Source organism: Atractosteus spatula, chromosome 8 (genome assembly GCF_055471065.1).
Source record: "Atractosteus spatula isolate fAtrSpa1 chromosome 8, fAtrSpa1.hap1, whole genome shotgun sequence".
Taxonomy (NCBI): domain Eukaryota; kingdom Metazoa; phylum Chordata; class Actinopteri; order Semionotiformes; family Lepisosteidae; genus Atractosteus; species Atractosteus spatula.
In genome coordinates, this window is record NC_142713.1 from 37,972,572 (window position 1) to 37,996,048 (window position 23,477).

Sequence of the window (23,477 nt, forward strand, 5' to 3'; positions counted from 1 at the left end):
ATGGAAAAAAAACTCCTGTATCCTGTAAGTGAGGAACACATACTGTAAAGGAAAAAGAGGAATCACATAGAAGATTCTATTCAGAACTCACTACAGAAAACAGGTGCCAAGTGAATGTCAGCCTTTTCCCCTATTCTAAATAGTGCAATGGTAAACAAGTGAGAGATGTAGGACATAACACAAAGATTTTCTTCATTGCTTTTCCAGCAGAGTTACAGATAAAAATTAGTCAATACATGTAGGAACTAAAGAGTGGTTTCACTCTAACAGAAGTTCATCAGTGCAATGTAGCCGTGTCTTGACTATATTCTTGGGGCTGTTTTCTCCAATCTTTTCAATTTGCAGTTCCAGTTATTTTTATTGTATCCAAAAGGTGCCCTGCTACAATACATTTCAAATAAATGTTTTCTCCGTCCATTTACCTCATTTTTATCAGTGAAATATTTTTCCCTAGTACATGCTTTCCTGTTACTTGCTACTTTTGACCATTGTACTCCCAGAAATACTCATTTATACATTCTCCCTAGATCTCCTCTTGTATAGTCTTTTTCCACTCAAAACATTTATATATGTGAATTTACGAGAAAATAACATTTCATTTACAAGTATTGTGCATTAATTAAACAATGACCCAGTTTTGGATTGACCTGTATAGCACTGTGCCATTTTCTTTTCATCTTTGATGGCGTTTCATTAAATACAGCAAATGTGATTTTCTAGATACTCCTGTATAATACAAAAGCTTTGCTTAATGTTATGTACATTTCTTAGCTGGATTACGATGATAGAAATGCATACCAATTTAAATTGTTTTTGTTCATTCGAATCAAGTTAATCTTTTTGAAATTGATATTGAGTCACACATAGTTGTGGAACACTCAACAATCACTTTTTTATCATTTATATGCATGTTCAGCAGCAGTCATATCTGATTACGAAAACAAACCACTCTGTTTTCCGATTTTAATGGATACAGTGCAACAACAACCTCTAACAATTATCTTAATATTCCCTAAATTACAGCATTAATTATTCTGGCCAACTTTCTGTGCTTGATACCTCATTTTAATTCCCATGAAAACATACCTAAGTCTACAATATTGAACAGACTTTGGCCATATTTTAGAAGTGATGTTCTGAAGTCTTAACCCCCTACAAAAAGAGGGTTAAGACAGGGAATTACAGAAATAGACCGATAATCAATAGGAAAAATAATCATAACCCCCAAATTGTAAAGATTATGACAAATATACATCCAACTGGTTGGTATGATTAGAGGGAATGGGTATCTTTGGTGAAAAAGTAACAAGTCAGGGATAACACTGGGTTAAACAAATATTTATTAATAATGACAATGGCACACTAAACAACACATAAAAAACATACAAGCTCTCCATTTATAAACAAGGTATCCCAGAAGTCTATGTTCTGACCAACCAGAAAAACTCTAAACTGCTACCAAGTATTCACTGATCCTATATTATAACACCTACACAGGCCAACAAGAGAGATACAATCTCGTTCTAAACAGAATACAACCTACAATTAAATCTCTCAATAAATATGGATGTTACAAAGAGAATGGAAACCTATTTCCCTATTCTAAAAATGTACCCACTAACCAGGGGAGATAATTTTAACCTAGGGAATCTCTATACAGAAAATCAGATTTCCTAAGAACAAGAATGACAATCTCTAATACTTAACTAGAATCTGGTCTTTAAGTACCTTTTACCTGGCACATGCAAGATCATTGCCTGACCTGTGGGATTTTGAAAGACTGCTGAAACAATACAAAACTGTCCAGCATTTCAAACGACCATCAGTCGCTGTTGCATGCGAAATGAGCATGATGTGTTGCAAATGATGACATACAGCAGACCACCAGTATTTTCCAAAGACATCTATTGATAAAACACCTCTAACTCAAATTAATGGTGTAATTAGTGATATAATTAATTTACAGATATGGCCGCACATTTTTATTACACTAATAGTCTTTTTTCCTTTAGTGAGACATTAATTGCCCGTGTTTGGGACTATGAAGCATGTTAGATCGGGAGTCAATGAAATCGGCTTTTACCATGATGGTTCCGATGTCTCCAGCAAGATTCCTTCTTCGTCAAGGATAGTGCCACAGTGGTTTCTGTCTTCATCTTTGCAATGGCTAAAAAAAAAATCAGATTAACAATGTTACAAAAAGCAGTGCAATCACACAGAAAAGTAAGTTGCTATCACACTAGATATTTTAGAATCTGTGATATTTTCGGTTGTGCAGCACCTTTGACATAACTGATAGGCAAAGCAAGTCAGCAGAAGAGCAGACGTGAGAGGCTCTCTTTCCTCTTTAAAACTTAAGAGATGTGTGCTGCTTTGTTTAAATAATCTAATGTTTAGAACACTGAGGCATTAAACTTTTTTACTGTAACTGTAACTATTCACTATTCACATGGCTTTTATTTTAAACGCAGTACATAACTTAAATAACTAATATTTAGCTTCAGCACAGAAAACTCTTATCATCTCTTAGACATCAACCATAAAAGCATGGTCCTTGTTTTCATTCATCACTACAGTGAGCTATTACATTAAAAGAAATTATATATATATATTTACGCATCTCATTAGACCTGTACATTTTAAGCATACTTCAAAAAGTCTAGGAGGGGTACTAACTGGGCTCCACTGACTACTTCAGTTGCAGCAGAGTCATTACAGGTTTGAGTTATGACTTGCTGTGCAGTTTATCCCACAGTACAATTTATACTCCCTTTTAATAAGTCTGGGTCTGCATCTCCAGTATTAGTGCTCTAGGATTCAGGAATCTAGCAGAAGTTTTGTTAAAAGTAGTCTATGGGGACACAAGCAGCAAATCCAGAACACAATGTATTAATTCACAGAATGAGCTAACAAAAAATGCATGAAAGTAGCACAGCCATAATATTCACTTAGGTCAGAAAAATACTTAAACCCCTCTTATATAGATTTTAATTTCCAATCTTTGCTTATTGTAGTGAGTGGAATTTAGAACAGAACTATCCATTTTCTAATCGGTTCTTCCAATTTAGGGTCGTGGGTAAGCTGAAGGCTACCCCTGGCAAGCAATGGGCACAAGGCAAAGTACATCCTGGGTGGGACACCAGTCCATCACAGAGCACACACGCACACACACACAAGCACACACTCACACCTAGGGTCAATTATTTTCCCAGAAGCCAATTAACTTACTGTACAGTATTTGTTTGGACTGTAGGAGGAGACCCACGTGAACACGGTGATAACCTACAAATTCCATGTAGACCTTGGGTCAGGGATAAACCCAGGGCCCACGTGCTGTGAGGCAGCAATACTAACCACCATGCCACCCAGAATTGAACTATCTGATATTAATTTTCCCTATGTATGCCTGAACAACTCCCCACTGCAAATTTCATCAAAGATTAACACATTGTCGCAGAAACAATTTTACGATTCTTTATTGATGGACTGCTTTTCTGTACAATGATGGAGTGACAATCAGACTTCTCGAGACTGAAAACCTCCAATGCAGTGATGCATAAGTTAGTCACTTATGTAAACTATCACTTCAGAATTTCAATACCACTAGAAAATAAATAAATTTAGCACTTCAACACTTCTGTCATTTAGAAGAAAAATACAGGGAGAGTTAAGAGGAAACTATAATAGCTTCAGAGGTGTCCTTGGAGACAGCACACACTGAAGCTGCAGAGAAGGATCAGTACCATTAGAATACACAAGTGCATACATAAACCAACAGTATTAACATTCACATGGGGGCTCACATCGCTAAACAGCAGTTCTTAAACCCCTATGGACAGACAATTTGTCACTGCTAGGTAAAAGGTTTCAATGAAAAAGACCTTGAGATAAAAGTTTAATTCACCTAAAGTTAAACTGAACAGCTGGTACAATAGTACTTTGACACATGGATACTGATTTGGTATATATTGTACTGTCGACAGAAGCAGCAAGAACATGGATTTTCACTGGAAGACTTCTTGCTGGAAGACTTCAATTTTAAAAAAGTATTAAAGTATTTAAACAACATTAAAATCCATTCACCCTTCCTCCTATATCAAATATTTTGCTCTTAGAGAGTCAGGGCAGGGAACACCCGATTCTTAATGGACAGATACATAAGCATTCTCTGACTCATACATACAGGAGAGGATGTCTTTAGACTGAAAGGAAAGCATGGGTCCTGGAGAAATCCCATACAGACATGGGGAGTAAAGGTCTGCACGGGCATGAAATTGAAGCCCGAACCCGGCCTGTACCAGAGACCTTGAGACCCGACCGAGCCCGAATGGTACTGTCAAATTTGAAACCTGAACCTGAAATCGGTCACTCTTTTCCTCTCAGAGCGATTAGACACGCATGCACACACACGGAGACGGGTTCTCACAGACGAGGTTTTACAATGCTTTGCTCGGCTGCTATGCGTTTCAGTTGATAGAAAATGCTGTGCGCTGAGAAAAACTGGTATTTTCTAAATCTGTAATGCTTTTGAAAGTGGGGAACCGTAATAAACCTACTAAAAAAGCTAATGCTATAAGCAAAGTTTGTGCGTTTCCTTTTTATTTCATCCATTGCTAACAGTTAGCTAGGTAGGCTCTATAACACAAATACAGTATGAGAGAGAACGAGCGAGCAAGCACGCAAAATGAGTAATTTATTAAATGAGTTTCACTTATTAGAAAACAAACCTGAACCTGGCCCGAGCCTTAAGTTTTATGTGAAAAACTGACCCGAACCCGGCCCAAAACCCAATACTTTGTCGCGCCCCATCGGGCTCGGGTCGGGTAGAAGACCTCTAGCAGACCTGGGGAGACCTTGCAACCCTGACACAAGGGTCAGGACCCAAGCGCTGTGAGGCAGCAGAGTGAACCATGTCGCCAAGCAGCCACAAGAGTGAATTACTTTTGAATTTCTAACCTCATAAGTATATGAATTCAAAACCCCTTCATGTCTGAGAAATACTGCACAATGAAACATACAATCTGAAAGAAGTGTACTTACGTATACTGTAGGTATTCCCAACATTCTAGCTGTAAAAGTATAAAAAGCCCCAGGGAGCCCCTTTGAAAGATTCATGCTTCTGGAGAAGAGTGGGCAGGGATGAGATTTTTTTCATATTTCAATGTGTTTTTATGAGGGGATCAATTTATTTGTATTTCTTTCAAGAAGAAAATGCTTCACTTTACAATAGAGTTTGCTTCTTACAACAAAAGGAAAGCCGTTTCCCATCAATACAAGCACTGATTACTCTAAGGTTACTACATGAGCTCAGGGGCAGACAGGGGGTGACTGACAGGGAGGTACTGTACGAGCTGACTTTAGTCTGCACTGCAGGCCTACATCAGGGACTCTTCTGTACTGTTTTCTGAGTTTCTTGAGGGCTTTTGCAAATTAAAGGCCCTTCACCGTTCCAGGTTTAAAATTTTGTTAACCAAACACTGAGCTGCCCCAGTTCCACCTTAAATGCCTTTCTTTATATTCTGGCAGTGTCATTTTAAATCTCTTCCTTGAATTCTGCATGAGGAGATTCAAGCAGTCGTCCAGCTTGATGCACTATGTAGCTCAGTTTGTTCATGTGATGCTGGATAGAGTGCGCTACAGAAACCTGGCACAATTCCAAGTACCCCTTACTTCCAGCTAATAACTACTGGGCAGCTAAATTTAACATCTTTTTTAAGCATAAATGAAAATATTCTTTACCTACTGAATACAGCAGGACATTGTAAGAAAATTCAGCTTTTTAATTTGCCACAGCAAAAATTGCAAATACTGTATCAGGGCTGGACTTCACATTCTCTCATAATAGCAGCATTTACTGTATTTTGATGTCCCTTTGTATCAGAGTGTATGATGTGCAATATAAATGACCTATCATTGGTTCATATTAGTCTGCTTTTTCCTCAAGCATAACAGCAGGCCATGAAATTGAACTGTAGTGGTTCACAAGAGGAGCAATTATGAGATACAAGACCCTCAGGTACTGAAATCAATAGTGAAGTGATAAAAAAAATTTGCAATAACAGCTATACACTCAATAGTGACAAAATGTAACATTTGTCATAAATAGAAATCAGAAAACAATCAGTCGGAATACTGGAATAAATGTTTAAGCACTGAAACTATTGTGTGGTTATTAAAATTAATCACTTTCCTTTATTTCTACACTTCATCACTACATTATAAAGGGAAGCACAGATTCCATTTAAAAAATCAAGCACAGAATTTAATATAGGAAAAAAACTGGCAAAGGGAATTATGGCATATATACCATATTTTGCAGAAAAGCATGTTATCATGCTTCATTAAGATAATACAACCAATGAGGATAAAACAGTGTTATGGGGGAAATCACCAACTCTACATTTCTGCTGGACTTATCCTGTTCTGACTGTTAGACACATCACTCTGGAGGTCTTAACTTTACCTCTGGGAGATATCAAGCAACCCGAGCTTGAGCTCAAACCCAAGAGTGGGTGGACATCAGAACTGGTGCTCACTAGTAGGAGTTCAGGAAAGATGAGAACACCTGATGTCTGTGGCACACCAAGGGATGGGGTGACGTAGTAGTGATATTTCAACAGGCAAAAAGTATCATCTGAAGAGAAACCAACGTCCCAGGACACAGACACCCATACAAAGACGTAAGGTAAAAAATAGTGCTTTTTAGTCATTCAGTACAACACGTTTATTATACTCCGAGACACAAATCAAAATCCCAGGATCATCTTTGAGCTCCACCTACAATACTACATGTGTTTGCCATTCTCTATAAATAGCCAGGTAGCAAAGTGTATACCTACGCAAAAATCCCAAAACACACATCCCAAAAACACAACTTCCACAAAATCACAGATCCACAAACGGTCTGTAGGATGGACACTTCCTTCTCTCTTTCCCTCTGATGCAGCTCATAACAGACCTCTTTCCCAGACATCCCATTCAAATGCGGGAAGCCTCTTACCCATTTTAAAATGGCACATAACCAATTGTCTTCCTTCAACTGGTCATTCCCACAGCTTTCTGGGGAATGTAGTTCAGACAATAATTGCCATCTTGTCTGAACCTACTGCCAAATTACACACTTGGAAGCAGTCAAAAAGGACTTTTTATTTTTTGGCTTTTGAGGAGATTGTGCTTCTTCAACACCAGCCATCAGAGACTTTAGTCTATGTGAAACTTCTTCAAGGCTTTGAACAGAAATCCTCTTTTGCACTTCACACAATTGAGCATATCTATCCATGTATTTACAGATCCAGCCATTTCTACACAGTGGACTTCATCCAAGTTCAAAACCCCTCCAAATCAAACAAAGGAGAACTACTGTTTATTTATCAATATACAGAGCAAATTTACTCAGTAATCAGTTCAGGTTGCTTGAGTGAATAACAGTTGATGGACCAATAAAAATTGCAAATACAGGCAGCTGACAGATTTTAATTATGAGCCAAGATTAACACCTTGTCTTCTTGCAAAAGCAGAGAAAAAAGTAAAAAAGTAAACCAAAAATGAAGAGACATATGAAATGGAATCAGTATTGTACTAGCCTTGGGGGAAGGGCCTGAACGACTGTCCATCTTGATGTACAGTACAGATGTGTGCGTGTGCTTGTATACTCGGCACCTGGACAGGTCTCTCAGTTTCATTTCAGAAAACATTTTGAATGAACAGGTTTCTGTCTTAAAACCAATTTCATCTTTAAAAGTTACCCAAGATCAAAATATTTCTATGAAAGAAGTCATTTTGTCCTAAACCAAATGTGAGAAACCTGACAGTTACTTTCAATTAGACAATGCTATTTATAGAGGAGTTTCTAAAACGTGTTAACTATTAGTATGCGTGAAGCAGACAAGTAAATCATGCTTTTGGATTTCCACAACTTTACATATGACCAAGGCTGGTTTGAAAGAGTTTTAACTTAAATACACAGAGGCATCAACACAGTCCACTGCCACAGAGGCTAATTATAGTCCATGATTAGTATAATCAAACAGCTTCTGTATACAGTGATGCTTTAATTGTTTGATTTCTTTGTGCATGGAGATCATAAGTGAGGCTCAGAATAAATCCATCTGAAAAAAATGACATCTTGTCATCATATTTCAAAGACGAGAAGAGTAACTCAAAGGAAATGTTCCAATGCATGCTGAAAGTAATTATTAAACTGTAACTCAAAAGCGTCTGAGTGGCATCATGTAATGATGAAGACAAATATGCAAAAACAACTCAAAAGCATTACTGGCATGCTTACACACTCTGTTTCTTAATTTCAGTACTGATGTGTCTGTATTTCCCACATTACTCAAGGTCTGCATTCCATGACAAACTGTACTTGCTAAGACTCAGCTCAACTGGTTTTGTTTGTTGATGTTGAATTTCTAAATATTTTAAGTCTAATGCAGACAAGCAGTCTGTCCATTAAAAGTAGCCTTATTAATTTTGACTTTAGGTATCCAAAAGTAAAAAAAAATAAGCTACTACATAAAATAAGAAACATTACATATGTCTACATTTTACAGGTTGTTCGGGTAAACAATACATTTGTGTTTTTTTTCTTGAATAAAAAAAAATATAAATTAATTCTTTCAGCAATTTAATTTCAATTTTCAATTTCAATAAAATCTCCAGCCCTGGTCCTGGAACCACAATCTGGTTAATCTTGTATTTACACCTGAACACCCGCAAGTCCTCTTTGATTGAATCAAGTAATCTGTTCAATTAAAAATGAAAAGAAGATCCTTGAGAACTAGAAGGCTGAACAGTACTTAAGACTGCAGGCCCAAACGGTTCATAAATTGCATATTTTAACAAATCACCTGCTTATTTACAATGAAAGTGTCCCGGATCTGTATAACTGGGTGATTTAATGGAGACCTACAAAACCTGCTGGGTTGGACCCTCCAAAACCTGGGTTGAAGACCCTTAATTTAGACCACGCTTTAAAGAGCTAATACTGGCTTTTATTACTGCCAATGAATATATATGGGTTGAATTACGCAACGATAAACTGCATAAGAAACAAAAGTGAAAGGCGGGGAATCATTTGAAGAGCACTTACTTCTGTGGTGCACTGTTCCAGTGTGCATTAAGAGGAGTAGCACTCATAGCAATTGCAAGACGAGCTCTTTTCTCATCCTTCTCCAACATTTTCTTCATTCCACCATCTAGAAAGTACTCCTGGCAAACACTACAAGAACAAAGAAGCACATACGTTACAGATATGGATAACAGACCAATAGCCTTTATTAGCATTACAATATTAAACATCTAAGCTTTACCTAAATTAGACTAAAAACATGGTCATTACTCCTTCATAGATACTACACCACACAATAAAATCACAGGCATAAAAACAACATATCAAACTAAAATTTCACATCAGCATACCAGAACTACTGTCAGAGCTGCAGAAAGTCCTTGTCAGCTCTCAGTTTCTTAATGGTGTCCTCCATCATTTGCACCTGATTACTCTCTACCCCAAGTTTTGGTTTTAGCTTTCAGATAAAACCATGTATCGTTATGAACTGATTCAGTCTGACGATATTAGAGTATTAGCCACACAAATCAAACACACTTACCTTATCCTTTACAAAACAAACACTTTACCATGTTAGGCTGTTGAATTATATAAAGAGTACAGTATAATCCTTTAGATTATAATTCAGAAAATTTACAGCACAGTATAAATCAGTAGTTTAGTATCCATTTTAAATTCCGCTTTTGATTTGTTTACTTCTGGGATAAATTATCTGTGTGCTCCAAGTAGAATCTGTTTAAACTGTTGCCATCCATTTCCACTGATTTCATATCACATCCCATTTTGGTTTTCTTAACTTGCATCTCATTCCTTCGCCATTTCCATAAATGGCGAACTTTAGTTTTGAAAAATATTTTTCAAAGCACACTATACAGTATTATGATCACAGTACCATAATTGTCATCTCATTTCTGTTTACCTCACTCTGTAAGATCTATACAAGAATTTCCTCTCGCAAGTGTTCAAGCAAACAGGGTAGGAAAACAAATCCACTGCTTGAACGGGCTGGTTGATGTTATTTCTTTTCACCACCTAAGATGATCGTCTCCAAGCTCATTTCTCCATGTTGTTACTTTAACTCTCTAGGGACCACAATTCCCTGAATGTAGGTATTGTCAATGTGTGTATTTCTTGGAGCCCTCAGAGTGTCTTGAATTCTCCATTAAATTCATTCTACAGTGTCCGGAAGGTGAACCTTTTCTTTCAGGATCTGGATTTTGTGGATTTTCTCACAAAGCTGGTCTGTAGGGATTGTTCCAGTATGCTGTACACCACAGATTACTGGTGCAGATTACTGGTTTAAACAATATTTTAAAGTATTAAATGTGTAGCACACTTGAGGCAGAAAACGGTTTTGGATATGAGAAACGGGTGTGCCGTTTCCCCACAATGGATGCAATGCATTCAGCCTTCCTGCCTACAATTACAGTTCTCCAGACACTCCCACAGCACTCATTTGCAAACCAGTCAAAGGACCATCAGTTAATCAAACGAATGATATTTTACTTTTGTTTAAATGTAAACAAATAAATTATCAAATTCTTAACCAAGCAGAAAATGGACTTCACCAGGTTTGGTTCTTCTCCCTCTAAGTATTAGTATACCCTACTGTAAAGCAGAACAGCAGGAGTTTATAATGAACAGTTATCTGCAGATATATTCAAGGCCATTTTCCTTTAGTGGAAAGTTTGGAAACCACAGGACTCAATAAAAGTCAAGACAGGAAATTAAAAGTTCAGCAAACGATCCTTGCAATGTGTGATTGCTAGTAAGGGGAAATTTTATATAACTGCACCGACACAAATACAGCATTCTCAAATGGCTGCAATGACTCCAGTTCATCCCTTGGCTGAGGTACTGAATCCATGTTAAAAACATACACAATAGCAGCTGCTGTTGTGAAAATGTAGGCTAAGTATTAGAACTCTATGTAAAAAGATGAACATAATTTAATTGGTAAAATACTTTAGGCAGAGGCAGACAAAACTGCAATGGGTAACCCTGCACAAAAATGGAAACTACCATTGCCTTTGTCTCTACATTATTTCAGCCTTTATGTAAAATGTCATGGGATATTAAGCAGTACTGAGAAACATATACCAATATCCAAAAGAACTTTTACCTACAATATAACCAACACAAAATATTCATGCTAGCTGAACAAAAGATATGCTTGTCTTACTGAGGTTCAGACTGAAATTCTCCACCACTTGCAGATAAGTAGCACTGCACTTGGAAGGCTATAATTGTGTCATCTAACTAATCTAAATCCGAAACAAAATGTTACTGTCCACACAAAATGACATATGTGACATATGTAACAGATTATCTAATGTTTTTCAGTCACTTTTATAAACTAATATCCAAATGAATGGCTTAATCTAGGACAAATATTGAAATGTAAAAATACAATTTTTGTCCCCACACTAATTATGACTCATCTTATCAAGTTTAAAATTGCTAAGATATAAATAAATGGCTGAATACAAAATTAACAGCACAAACACTTCCGCTCAGTCCATGTTCTCCACAATTTACATTACAGTTGGTTATGTTCCTTTTGTAGTAAATTATGAGCAATCTTGAAAGGAAAAATAAAAACATTTTAACTGCAGCCGCTGCAGTACTCTTATTTCTAATAAACTTCATCATTAATTGCCTTGAAAATTTAGAAGTACCTAGAGCAGCTGCAGCCAGTTTACTAATATGCACACCCCTATTCTTTAAGAAAACTTGTCAGACATTTCTAGCGACTACAATAGCCAGCACACGCTTGGCAACACTGCTTGATGAGTTTGTTTTTGATTAATCTAGGTGATTTGCCCAGAAGGGACAACTTCTATTTTGAGATTCATCTTGCCAGTCAGGAGAAACACAGCATATGATTCTCCAGAAACATAACAAAAGCTGCAAAGAAATATAAGCATTATAAACCCATAAGTGTTCATTCATTGCTTTTATTCAAAAATGAAAGCTTGAGTTAAACATGTGATATCACAGATTTCATACACAGAACTTAAGAACATATCTGTAGCACATACAATATGCTTTTAAACAATGTAAAATTTAACAAAAACAAACTTAAAAACAATGTCTCTATGTGTTCTCTAACCAGAGCAGTTTGATTGTTTATGATCATTATCAGATATGGGCAAAAAATAATTTTTGGTACAATACATCCATATTAATCTTTGAATATAGGCTAAACATACAAACAGTCAAAGTCAGCATCCATATCACCCTGTAGCTCTCAACGGGCTGCCCACTGAAGCTAAGCAGGGTTGAGCCTGGTCAGTACCTGGATGGAGACCTCCTGGGAAGCAGGGGGGCGTCCACCCTGAGGTCTGTGTGGGTCCTAATGCCCCAGCATAGTGGCGGGGACACTAAACTGTAGTGGGCACCGTCTTTCAGATGAGATCTTAAACCGAGGTCCTGACTCGTGAGTGGTCATTAAAGATCCCTGGGCATGTCTCGATAAGAGTATAAGTATAAGAGTATAAGAGATAAGTCTAGATTGTCCCCATGTATGACTGGCTTGCACTTGCCTTGCGCTTGTTCCTTGCCGGGTAGGCTCCGGCTTCGCAAGACACAGCATGGTATAAAGTAGTTTGGCAAATGACATGATAAACAGTCAATTTTCTGTACAAATACAACAACTACTCAACAATCATCAGGAAAAAAGTTACAAACTTTTTGTAGCAGGTACACTGATTTTTGCATTTTATAGCAGACACAACACTGGCAAATTTATTATGCTGATTAACAACTGTCATCAACAGGACTTTTAGTGTGAAGGTTAATGGTCAACTTATGCTTTGCAACAGGTTGCAGATGTGGTCTTGTGGGATTCTCCCTCATTCCTCCTAAAAAACTACAAACGTGGGCCTGTTAACTGGTCTCTGAGCCCTAGATGCCACTTTCCATCCCAGTTCATCCCGCAAATGATCAACGGAGCTCAAGTCTAGCAAACAGGCCAAGAAGGCTGGTGTCATGGATGCTTGAGCAGTCATCATGAGCAGCACAATGACACGAGTCATTCTGCAAGAAAGTCACCATGTCAGGATGATCTCCGGCAAGATGGGCAACAAAGTGAGGATCCAGGAGGTGCCGTGCTGTGCTGCAGTATTGTGTTCAGTTCTGATAAGTGCACCGCAAAAAAGATATTATAGAAATAGAAAGTTCAAACGAGAATGCAACAAGAGCAACATGAATGATTCCTAATCTCAGAGAATTATCATAAAAACAGGTTAAGAGAGATAAATCTTTTAATCCTAGAACAAACGAGACCAAGAGGAGATTTGTTCTAAACGACAATGTAGATGGGTCAATCAAGGGTACTATTTCACACTCGGAAGAGAAGCAAAGAAAACATGGTCACAACTGGACACGGAAATGGAATTTGTTTCAGATGGAGATTATGTTTTTTACACAAAAACTAGGGATATCTGTAACAGATATCCCAGCATGAAGGTTCAGAAATAGCTGGACAAAGTGGTTTACTTGCTTAGATACCTCTCTCTCCTTTGCAGCCTTTATTTTCTAGTGATGCTTGTGATCACCTATGCTATTAGCTTGTGACTTTCACAGTAGACCTATTTGCTGATGACAAATGTTAATCAGCATAATACATATTTATCTGTGTAATGTTTCTTCAATAAAATGCTAAAGCGCTGGCTACAAAAATATCTTCCTGATAACTTTATGAACATATTGTAGTTGTAAGCAAAAAATTTTAGGTTTAACATTTAGGGCTTTAAAATCATGTGATGTTCCTCGACACTGTGGTTTAATAATCAAAGCTCAAAAATCGATAACTGAGAAACAAGGCAGGTACATCTCTTGATTGTACTGTGAATTGTATAGTTTTTACTTGTAATTGGAGCACAGATGACACTGATCACTCATTCCTGGACCTATTTCATGTCTCATACGTCATTGTTCCAGTAACCTAATTTACACTTGCATGTGACTTATGGTTAATTTTCCATGTCTTGCACAAGAGATCTGATGACTGATGAATACTTATTTCAGCATAAACAATTACAGATTTTGCCTAAAAAACATGCAGTTTAGCATTTTAAATAATTTTTAAAAATCTAAAATATAGGGGTTTACACACATTACATAATTTGGAGAAAGTGATTAAAAGTCTTTAATGATTAAAGATCTATCATTGTGTTAATTACACTACTACAGATTAACCATAAACTATTAAATCCTTTTGTAGATCACTGTTCATGGTACCTTGGGTCTTCTTTCTTTCAATAATCAAGATTATGATGGATGACTAAAGTGAAGTGAGAAGGAAACCATGACTTACATCTTAGGTGTTAAAAGTAACTCAGTCATATTATAGCACAACAAGGATGAAGATCTACATAGTATCTTTGTTTCTCTCACTCTCAGATCAAAAAGGTTATGTTTTTCTTCATGTTACATAAAACAGTTATAATACAGCGGGGACTCTCAATATTATATTTGCTGTTGTCTGAATGAGTTCGCCTGTGATAGTGTAGGGTTTTTATCCCAGCCTACAATGAAACAATCTAGGTAAATTGAAAAAAATACAACTGCACTAGGAGCTGTATATTCTGGATCAAAGTCAAATTGCCACTTACTAGTATTTTCAAAATAGGCTACTCCATATTGAAAAGCATGTCTCTGTTTGCATCTCTAAAATCTCCTTTACAGAAGATGAAGCTGTAGAATAACCATTACCATAAATGTCTTGCTTTGTAATTTGACTTTTAATCATTTCAACTGTCTCTAATTATCCACACATTCATTGTCGTCATTACAGAGTTATTTGCATTAATCAGCTTCTCAAGATTAAAATGTTATTGATATAAAGGCTATCTAGAGTTTCTATGCTGTTTGGCTTCAATATTCCTTGTATATTTACTGAAAGTAAAAATAACAACTCGGGAGCTTACTATAAGCTTAAAAATACAATGCACTTATTATGGTCCATGTTTATGCAATGGTAAAAATTACAAATAAGTAGGGAAAAGTGAGTTGTAATTAATATGATGCGTTACACAACATTTAATTACAAATTAAATACTATTTACTTTATCCTGGTAAACCATAATTTGCTATTGCTCTTCAGAAAGAGATACTAAGGAAAGCATAGAAAATATTAAAAAACATTCACTTTAGTAATTGGATATTTATTCTAGCGAAAATGTTCAAAAAGAGACTTTACGACAGCATGTCTACATGGGTTTGTGTGGTGATCAAGAGGCTTCAACCACTGTATAAAAAAAAGTTTATTCAACATTTCAAAATGTTGTGTGAGCCTCCTTCTTGCTCTTTACTCTTTGCTCTTTAAACATTGATTGTGAAATAACTAACATACTGTATAAACATCTAAATTATGCAAATTAGTGATAACATGAGAAGCACTTTCTCATTATTTTTTAATTGGTACAAAACTGTAATGAGTGTATCAAGACTGATTTTCTCACTGTACAAAGTGCTAGTAACATCTCTACCATGTTAAAAGAAAATTACTCAGTTTTGTTTAAATGTTTGGTATTCTCCCATACTCAAAATGTTTGTTTGGAGAGGTGGTGATATTTTAGTTTACTGAACTTCTGACATGAAAAACCTGGGTTCTAACATAGTATGACAGTAATACATCACATTATGTAAATTCTATCCTAAGGATAATTGAAGGATAAATTTTAACTTCAAGGGCAGATAAGCTACATGTGACTATGAAAAATCTATTTCCTGTATTAAGGCTATGTTTTGACCAACTCTGAGTTTGCACTTAGTGAAGAAATAAACATTTACTGTAAAAACAAAATGCAAGAGAGAAATCTCAGTCTTCTGCAGAGCTCCTGACTGGTTTTATCTATTGCTTAACTATAAGCACATGTTGCCTCAACGTCACTAGTGATACTGGGCCAAAAATTCCATTAATAACAAAAGGTCCACTGTGATCCAGATCAAATTTACTGATGAAACCGTTTCTGGTTGTTTGTAGTTTGTGTTATGCAACATGAAAAAGTACATCAGACGAGAAAGAAAGACAAAAAAATCATCCTTGTGTTTTCTTACAAAGATGAAACATTGTACAGTATATATTGATATTGTATTTTTATATATCTAAAATCACTGGAAACAGTCCATGATTTGCTTATATCCCCCAAAGCAGATGAAGAGTCCCACAATGTTATATAAGAGGTAAAAACATACAGAGCATTAACAGAAACCGGTTATTTAATAACTATGAATTTGTTGCATTTACAGTATACAAAAATGACTCTTTTTCATAGCATGCTGTATTCTATAACATTATATTGAACAACACAGGTAAATCCATTCATTATGCCGATTAACATCTGTCATCAACAGTGTTGATTACTCAATACAAACCTACTATACACTTTGCAGGCTTGTGAGGCGTGTGGCCACCACTAAAAGCAAGACAAACTGTACATCCGCGATGCATGCAATGCACCAGATTGCAGATTCTGTCCCATTCCTCTCATATAGCCTGGACAACCACATCCCTGCTCACTTGTCTCCGAGCCCTACACCACATGTCATCTTAGCTCATCAATGTTCAACGAGGCTCAGGTCTGGTTAGTCACAGCAATACCATCACATTTTCATATCTCAGAAAAGCAGTTGAACAAGCAGCATGAGATCTCGCACTGTCCTGCCGGAATACTGTCAAATCAGGATGAGCCCGTGGGCAAAGCAGCAAGTAAGGGCCCAGGACTTGATCAATGAAGCACTGTGTACTCAGGTTGCCATCAATCACTACAAGTGGAGTTCAGTAGTGACTAGACATTCATGCCCAGCCCATCACACTATGCCAGATTGTGACATATCATTGATGGACTGTTGTACTGCAGTGTCTTGCCAAGTCAGAAACTGCTTGCTGTGAACAACCAGACGGTGATTGACAGTACCCTGAATTAGTCTAGCACCCAACATCAGCATGAAGGCAAAGCTTTCTTGATAAGTGGAGCTTATTAGTTCCTTTCTGTATCATCAAATACTGTTCAACAGGTGAAATTGCATCATCACAAGAGCACCCCAGGCTCTTGCACTTAATGAAAAGATTCAATACTTAAGCAACAGTGAGAGTCATTTCAGTATATTGCAGTCATTAATGATCAATTATTCAAAATGACAACAAAGAACATTTAATTAATATCCAGAATTCATACACTTTAATGTTTAATATCATGCATGCATAAACAGAGCGATAAGTGTCCCGTTAGGATCAGTATAATTTTATGGTAAAAAATGTAAGGAAAAGGGAAAAAGTACAAAATGAACTACAGTTAATACTTCACCTAAAACATAAGAAATAACTTAATTTCAGGAAAATGTTTAACTGCTTCATTTATGAAGAGAAATGACCTAGCAAGCTAATGAAATCTTTAAAAATGGTGATCTGTTTTTAAGCCTTTTCTTTATAGGAGCAGGGAAAAAAATCTGTTTAAGGAATAAATGTTCTTATTTATTTACTGCAGTCTTCTCAGCAGCCTTGCTAAATCCTTCTCCTACTCATACACTTAAAAGGTTCTCAGCGTGCCAAATCCTTTCAGTAGTATCTGCATGATACAAGGGATTTAAGAATAAGAAGAAAATATTCATAGCTATTCTCCAAAGCCAAAAAAGAAAAAAAAACTCCAGATTCATTTAAAATCCACTATTGTACACACTAGTGAAAAATCCACTAACCTCTCTAACCTGCAATCTTCAGCTAATGTCTAGAATGTTTAATGCAATTCCTGAATCTTCCTTAGTGAAGATGTAAAATGCCATTTTGGATATCAAAGTTATTTACTGCTAACACCATCAACTTCCAACTAAGGCTTTAGTACGGATGGAAATTAAAGTGGGGGTCAATCTGATTTCCCTAAAAAGCTCTAAAACTACTTAATATTTTCTGTGCTAAAAGACTGCACTTCTCAGTCTGAAAAACAGAATATGCCTTGTGTTCGGGAGAGTATTTAGCAGAAATGTCGTACCTCCGGCACCACTCGATGCGTCCCTCGCCCTCACTGCTCTTGGCCCAGTGGTTGTCGGCTAGGTTCTTCATGGCCACCGCGTACTCGCAGAGCGTCTCCTCATCCTCACAGTGCTCACGCCAGATCTTATCGAAGTCCCCCACTGGAGAGACACAGGAAAGCAAAAAAAGGGAGACATGAGCAAGACAAAGAAGCAGTCAGATCTGGAGAACCAGAGAGCTCATCCCGATAGTCCAGAATGACCGGAGTGGACAGGAAGTGTCACAAGGTCACATTCCCTGTCTACACACAACTTCCAGAAACAGGTATTGCAAACATATAAAACCCTTTCTAAATTTATTCATCTTCCACATTTCCAAACTTGAGCACTTACATCACATTAAAATATGCAATGTAGCAGCAAAACGTACATTAAAATAAATAAAAGTGACAATTTAAATTGTTAGTCCGAAATTATTTGCTGCTCTCAACAGAAAGCATGGACAGTGGACTGAGATTCTTTTAAATGAAACCTGTGCAAAGTGAAGTCAACGGTACACAGTATCAAAAACCATTTCTCCTTTAAAAAATGAACAGTGCATAACTGGAATCATTGTTTCCTAGCCTAATTCCTAATAAAACAGGCCACATCTCGACATTAGACAACATCTCAAAAAAGATATAAACTTTCTGTGGCAAGCAATAAAGCAAAAAAGATGTTCTAACAGTAAATTTAATATTCATATAAATGTCATTAACTTGGAACTCGCTCTGAACTGAGAGTGTCCTTGGCTGCTGTTTTCCCACAACAGCTTCAGAAAAGCTCTCTTACTGGAGTTTAAAAATGCTTTTTAAAGGATTGTTGTCCTTAGAATATCTAAATCAATAAGTTTAGAAAGTTCAAGCTTTTTCTCTCTTCAATACCTCTTAAGACATCAGATTGTGTAAAGGGTCATTTAATAAACCTTTTCCTTGACTCTCACTTAAATACTAATCAAAACTGAAAAAGCCAAATTAAATCCCAAGCCAAGCATAAAAGTGCTAAAAAAACAACTTCATCAAGTAATGGGTGACCAAGGAAGACCCACTGGGGAAGCAAGCCTGGTATTCTTACAAAAGACAATTCTGCCAGGTTTTATTTTATTTATTGGGAATGAGACCTCTGCAGAAATAAAATGACACACCTTTTCCGGACAAAACACAACATTCAGCTTTAACAAGTGTTACAAAAGCAAACCTGAACAGACTGGACATGCAAAGTGACAAGCCAGACAAAACTCACACACTTAGTAACACCTGGCAAAAGAACTGCTACACAAACACACATGGAGACATTTACAGTGCCAGTTAAAAAAAACAAGAGCTCTATTGTCTTCTGGGTTTATCTACTACACAAATCAAGTAATAGGTGGAAAAGAAAAAGGCAAAAGAAAAGGGCTGAAAAGTATAAAGTACAAAAGCCTTGTCCTAATATCCTGAGAGTGCCCCTTTTGCATGTATAATACTCAGTTCAGCAACTGATCTTACTTCACTTGACAGATCTAACAAAATTCACTGAAATCTTATTCTGATTATACAATATATTCTGCCGAAGGGAAGAGGATCAACTCTTAATTACTTCTATTTAATTTGTAAGTACAATTCTTTTTCTACTTAAAATTCTGACATATGAAATGTTGTGTTAAATTGCAGCTGCATAGAAACTGAATTCATAAGTGTCTCAGAGATTGCTAACCTTACAGGAGCTAGATTAGATTCTACATCTAGGGAGAGCAAAAAAAAATAATTTCCTAAATTTAACTTTTATGGTTTGTCACCTTACTTTTGTGAGTATAAAGTTCCTTAACAACTAGCATTGAGCACCCTTCATTACACTCGCCTTTTAAAAGCAATTTAACATATCTACATTGCTAAAGAAGCCTAAGAAAGCAACAGCAATGAAAAATTCCCTCATTTAGCCTGAAATGATCTTCCCTGGAAGAGATATTACAGCCCATGAAGCATGTGAGACCACGACTTCGTTAATTTCATATCCTCTTTTTCAGCCACGTGCATGAAAAACAATAAAGGAAATATAAGATACTGCGAGAATAAATACGACTAAAATCTATACATGTTTAAGGTATGCGTCAGCATAAACTCAGTTTTTAGGAGCTGACAGTAAGACCCTTTCATGACAAAAATGATCACCTGACTTGAATCCGAGTTCTTTATCAGGAAGGATATGCATCTTCTAACCTACACAATACTCTACTTGATGGACCTTCAGAATATAATCAAATTATAGTCTCACTCACTGAGTATCTGCATACTGTAGTTGTGGTGTGTTATAATGTCTGTAACTGGCTGTGTTTAGCAATGCTAAGCAGAATACCTACTTAGAGTTTACAAGGAATGTTGTCAGTGTAGTCTATTTTTTGGTGCAATGAAAAGGAATTGATTAAAAAGATCATTTAAAATTGGTAGTACAATTTGCAACAAATGCCAACATGTTTTACAGTACGGAATAAAACAAACATTCAAAAACATTTAAAATTCCCACTGTTACCAACCATTATACTACTTTGGCTTTAACCCTTTATTGGTAGAATTGTAGTCTTTGTGTTAAAAATCTTAAAATACTTTTCCCTGCTGTTCAGCAATATTTACAAGTAGCGGGACTAAGACGTCCCAACAAGACTTTGAGCACCTGTGTCGAATATTCCGATTCATAAAATACTCATGTCAACAAATCAACAAGATACAGTACATACAAGTGTTTTATTCGAAAATTAAAAATATCATTTTTACCTTTTTAATACAATGACTCAAGAGTTCAAAGAAAAAAACATGTTATATTCTGTATGTGTGGTGAAACGCAAAAGAGCAGTTTGTTTTTTTTTCATTCAGGCAAAGGAAGACTGCAGTGAACACACCTCGAATGTGGCCTAGACTTTTTTTTATTAGCACACAACTCACATCTGGCTCTTTCAGAGGCAAACTCTGGGCGGTGTTCACCTCGATTCTGCAGTCCCCTCTTCTGACGTGAGTCTGCAGTCCCGCCGGGCCAGAAGCCCGCATTCAGAGTTTCTACTGGCGGGACTTGCCAGGCCCAACGGGCCATGAAGGATTGAAGAAAAAACTAAGCGAGAACCATCAAGCTGATCTAAATGATAATTTAATAGTCACACCACTAAATTAAATCAAATTTATAAGAGCTACAGCTGAGCAATAAAGAAAAAATATCACAATTTAAATGATGAAGCAGAGGACTCCAGGTCTGAAAAAAACCTTGTGACCTAAGGCCACCTTTCAAATGTGACACATACTCTTCCACGTGAGGAAAACAAGAAGTATTTCCATTTCTCCAAGCTGTCAGCTACTGGTTTGTCTTCCAGCCTGTTTCTTCTGCATGACTGGACATGTCACATACAATTAATACAATACAATCCATTGATTTGCTAGCCTTTTACATAATAACACAAACCCATACTCAAGAAAATCACTTGTGTTTTTGTTTTTTTCTACTGAACTAGCAGTTATTGTGTTGGTCTTCTGCCTGAAAGGCACAATGTGTTAATAACAGGACTCCACTGCACGGTACAGAAATAAATTTCATTTGGACTCTCACTTGAACGATCCTAAGTGCTGCCTTAAATTAAATGTAGATGCAAAAATGAAATGTTATGAGTTCTAGATAATTCAAGAAATGACGCAAAGCATAGACGTTTAGACATATCCATTTGGTTGATTTAATTTGGTCTTAAAGCTTGCCTTGCAGGAGCTAATAGTTTCTCAAGATACAAAACGTTCATCACATATGTATTCTGGAAATGTGACAGTTGCTGTATTCATCAGTATCACAGCTGTGCAAGCATACAGTAAGTTAAACTATTTATGATACAAACAGCTTGCACTGCATGCCACATTCTGACTTATCATGGTTCAGAGCCCCAGTTGTACTTTTTGTAGATTCATGTTCTTTTAAGAGCATGACAGTTGAAGGTTTTCCTATAATGCGTTGCCTCTATTAAATGTACTGTATAGAACATATAAAAAGAGCATTATTTTGAAGCCTTTCAAGGTTGTTTTCTCTGCTGAGTGGGTGTTATACCCAGTTCTGCAAAGAACAGAGCAGAAGATTATACCTGCTTCCACTCTACAGATGAGCAGAGCATTGTAATGGTATGTAGGAAACTGGGCCCAAATATGTCATTTAACTTCAAAACAAATTGACGATAACATTTTAGGCTTGGTTGTAGCCACCTTGTTCTGAAATATGCTTCTTGCCATTAAGGATCTGCATACGTGAAAATCTGTATTTTATAACTGCCATTTATCAGATAACTGGTGCCTGATCAGCTATCACATTGTCTTCATATGACATTATTTTGATAATCTAAAGATTAATTAAAATGTCTACTCTTGGAATTGCCAGTTAAGTAAGACTTAACTGAAAACTTAAGTTAACTGACTTCAAACTGAAAGCCAAATTAGACAGGTAAAACTGAAGAATAAGAAGTGAAGTGTTATACGTATAGTGTATGTTTCTACTAACAGAGCAGATCACCTTGTACTTATCAGTTTTGAATTTCATTTGCCAAGTGTCTAAGCCTTATGAAGTCTCTTGCTGTAGTTTCTGCATTTGCCAGTCCCCTTATTTTAGGATTAGCAACAAATCTGGCTGTCTTGCAAACTATATCAAAATCTAGATTTTTGAATGACCCTATAACAGATCACTGTGGCACATTACTATTCTCATTGTTGCAATAACATGTAAGATGGCCCTTAAGATGCTGTTTGTCTGTTAACCAGTTCTTAATCCATGCACATATATCACCTTGGATTCCTAAGGCTTTTGTGAACTAACATTTTTGTGAAGGACCTCTGTTTAGGTAGGGATTATTTGAGTAACCTACACTCATCCATTTTCTAACTGTTTCTTTCCAGGGGGAGCTGGAGTCTATCCCAGCAAACAACTGGCGCAAAGCAGGGTACACCATGCATGTGCATGGGACACCAGTCCATCACAGGGCACACACAGACCAGGGCTAATTTCCCAGAAACAATTTGACTAGTTTTCAGTCTGTGGGAGCAAATCCAGACCAATACAGGAAGATCTTACAAACTCCACACTGATAGCACCCCAGGTCCAGAATTGAACCCAGGGCCCCAGTGCTCCAAAGCAGCAATGCTAACCCCTGCATGACCATGTGCCCAGTACTGCATATCATAAGAGCAATAATAAATACAAAACAGTGATAGGCTTTACCACAACATAAAACAAATTATTTTGAGATTTTATACAGTATGTTTTTCACTCCAACAAAAGCTTCTTTTGCCATTTAAAACACATGCTGCTGTGTTGCAGCTTTTCATTAGCTGTGGCAAGTGTATAGACCAGTAACCTCACCCATACTCTACTTCGGCTAAAGTCTCATGGTTTTGTT

The 23,477-nt window shown here is 36.8% G+C and overlaps 1 protein-coding gene across 1 annotated transcript in view; it reads right to left on the minus strand.

The window, feature by feature from the left end:
• samtor (S-adenosylmethionine sensor upstream of mTORC1) overlaps positions 1-23,477 on the minus strand; it is a 70,554-nt gene that overhangs the window by 33,876 nt on the left and 13,201 nt on the right. The window contains exons 2-4 of the mRNA XM_088923919.1: positions 18,070-18,211; positions 9,095-9,223; positions 2,084-2,167 (exon numbers count right to left, since the gene is read on the minus strand). Coding sequence (XP_088780045.1) covers positions 2,084-2,167; positions 9,095-9,223; positions 18,070-18,211 — 355 coding nt within the window. The remainder of the gene's footprint in view (positions 1-2,083; positions 2,168-9,094; positions 9,224-18,069; positions 18,212-23,477) is intronic.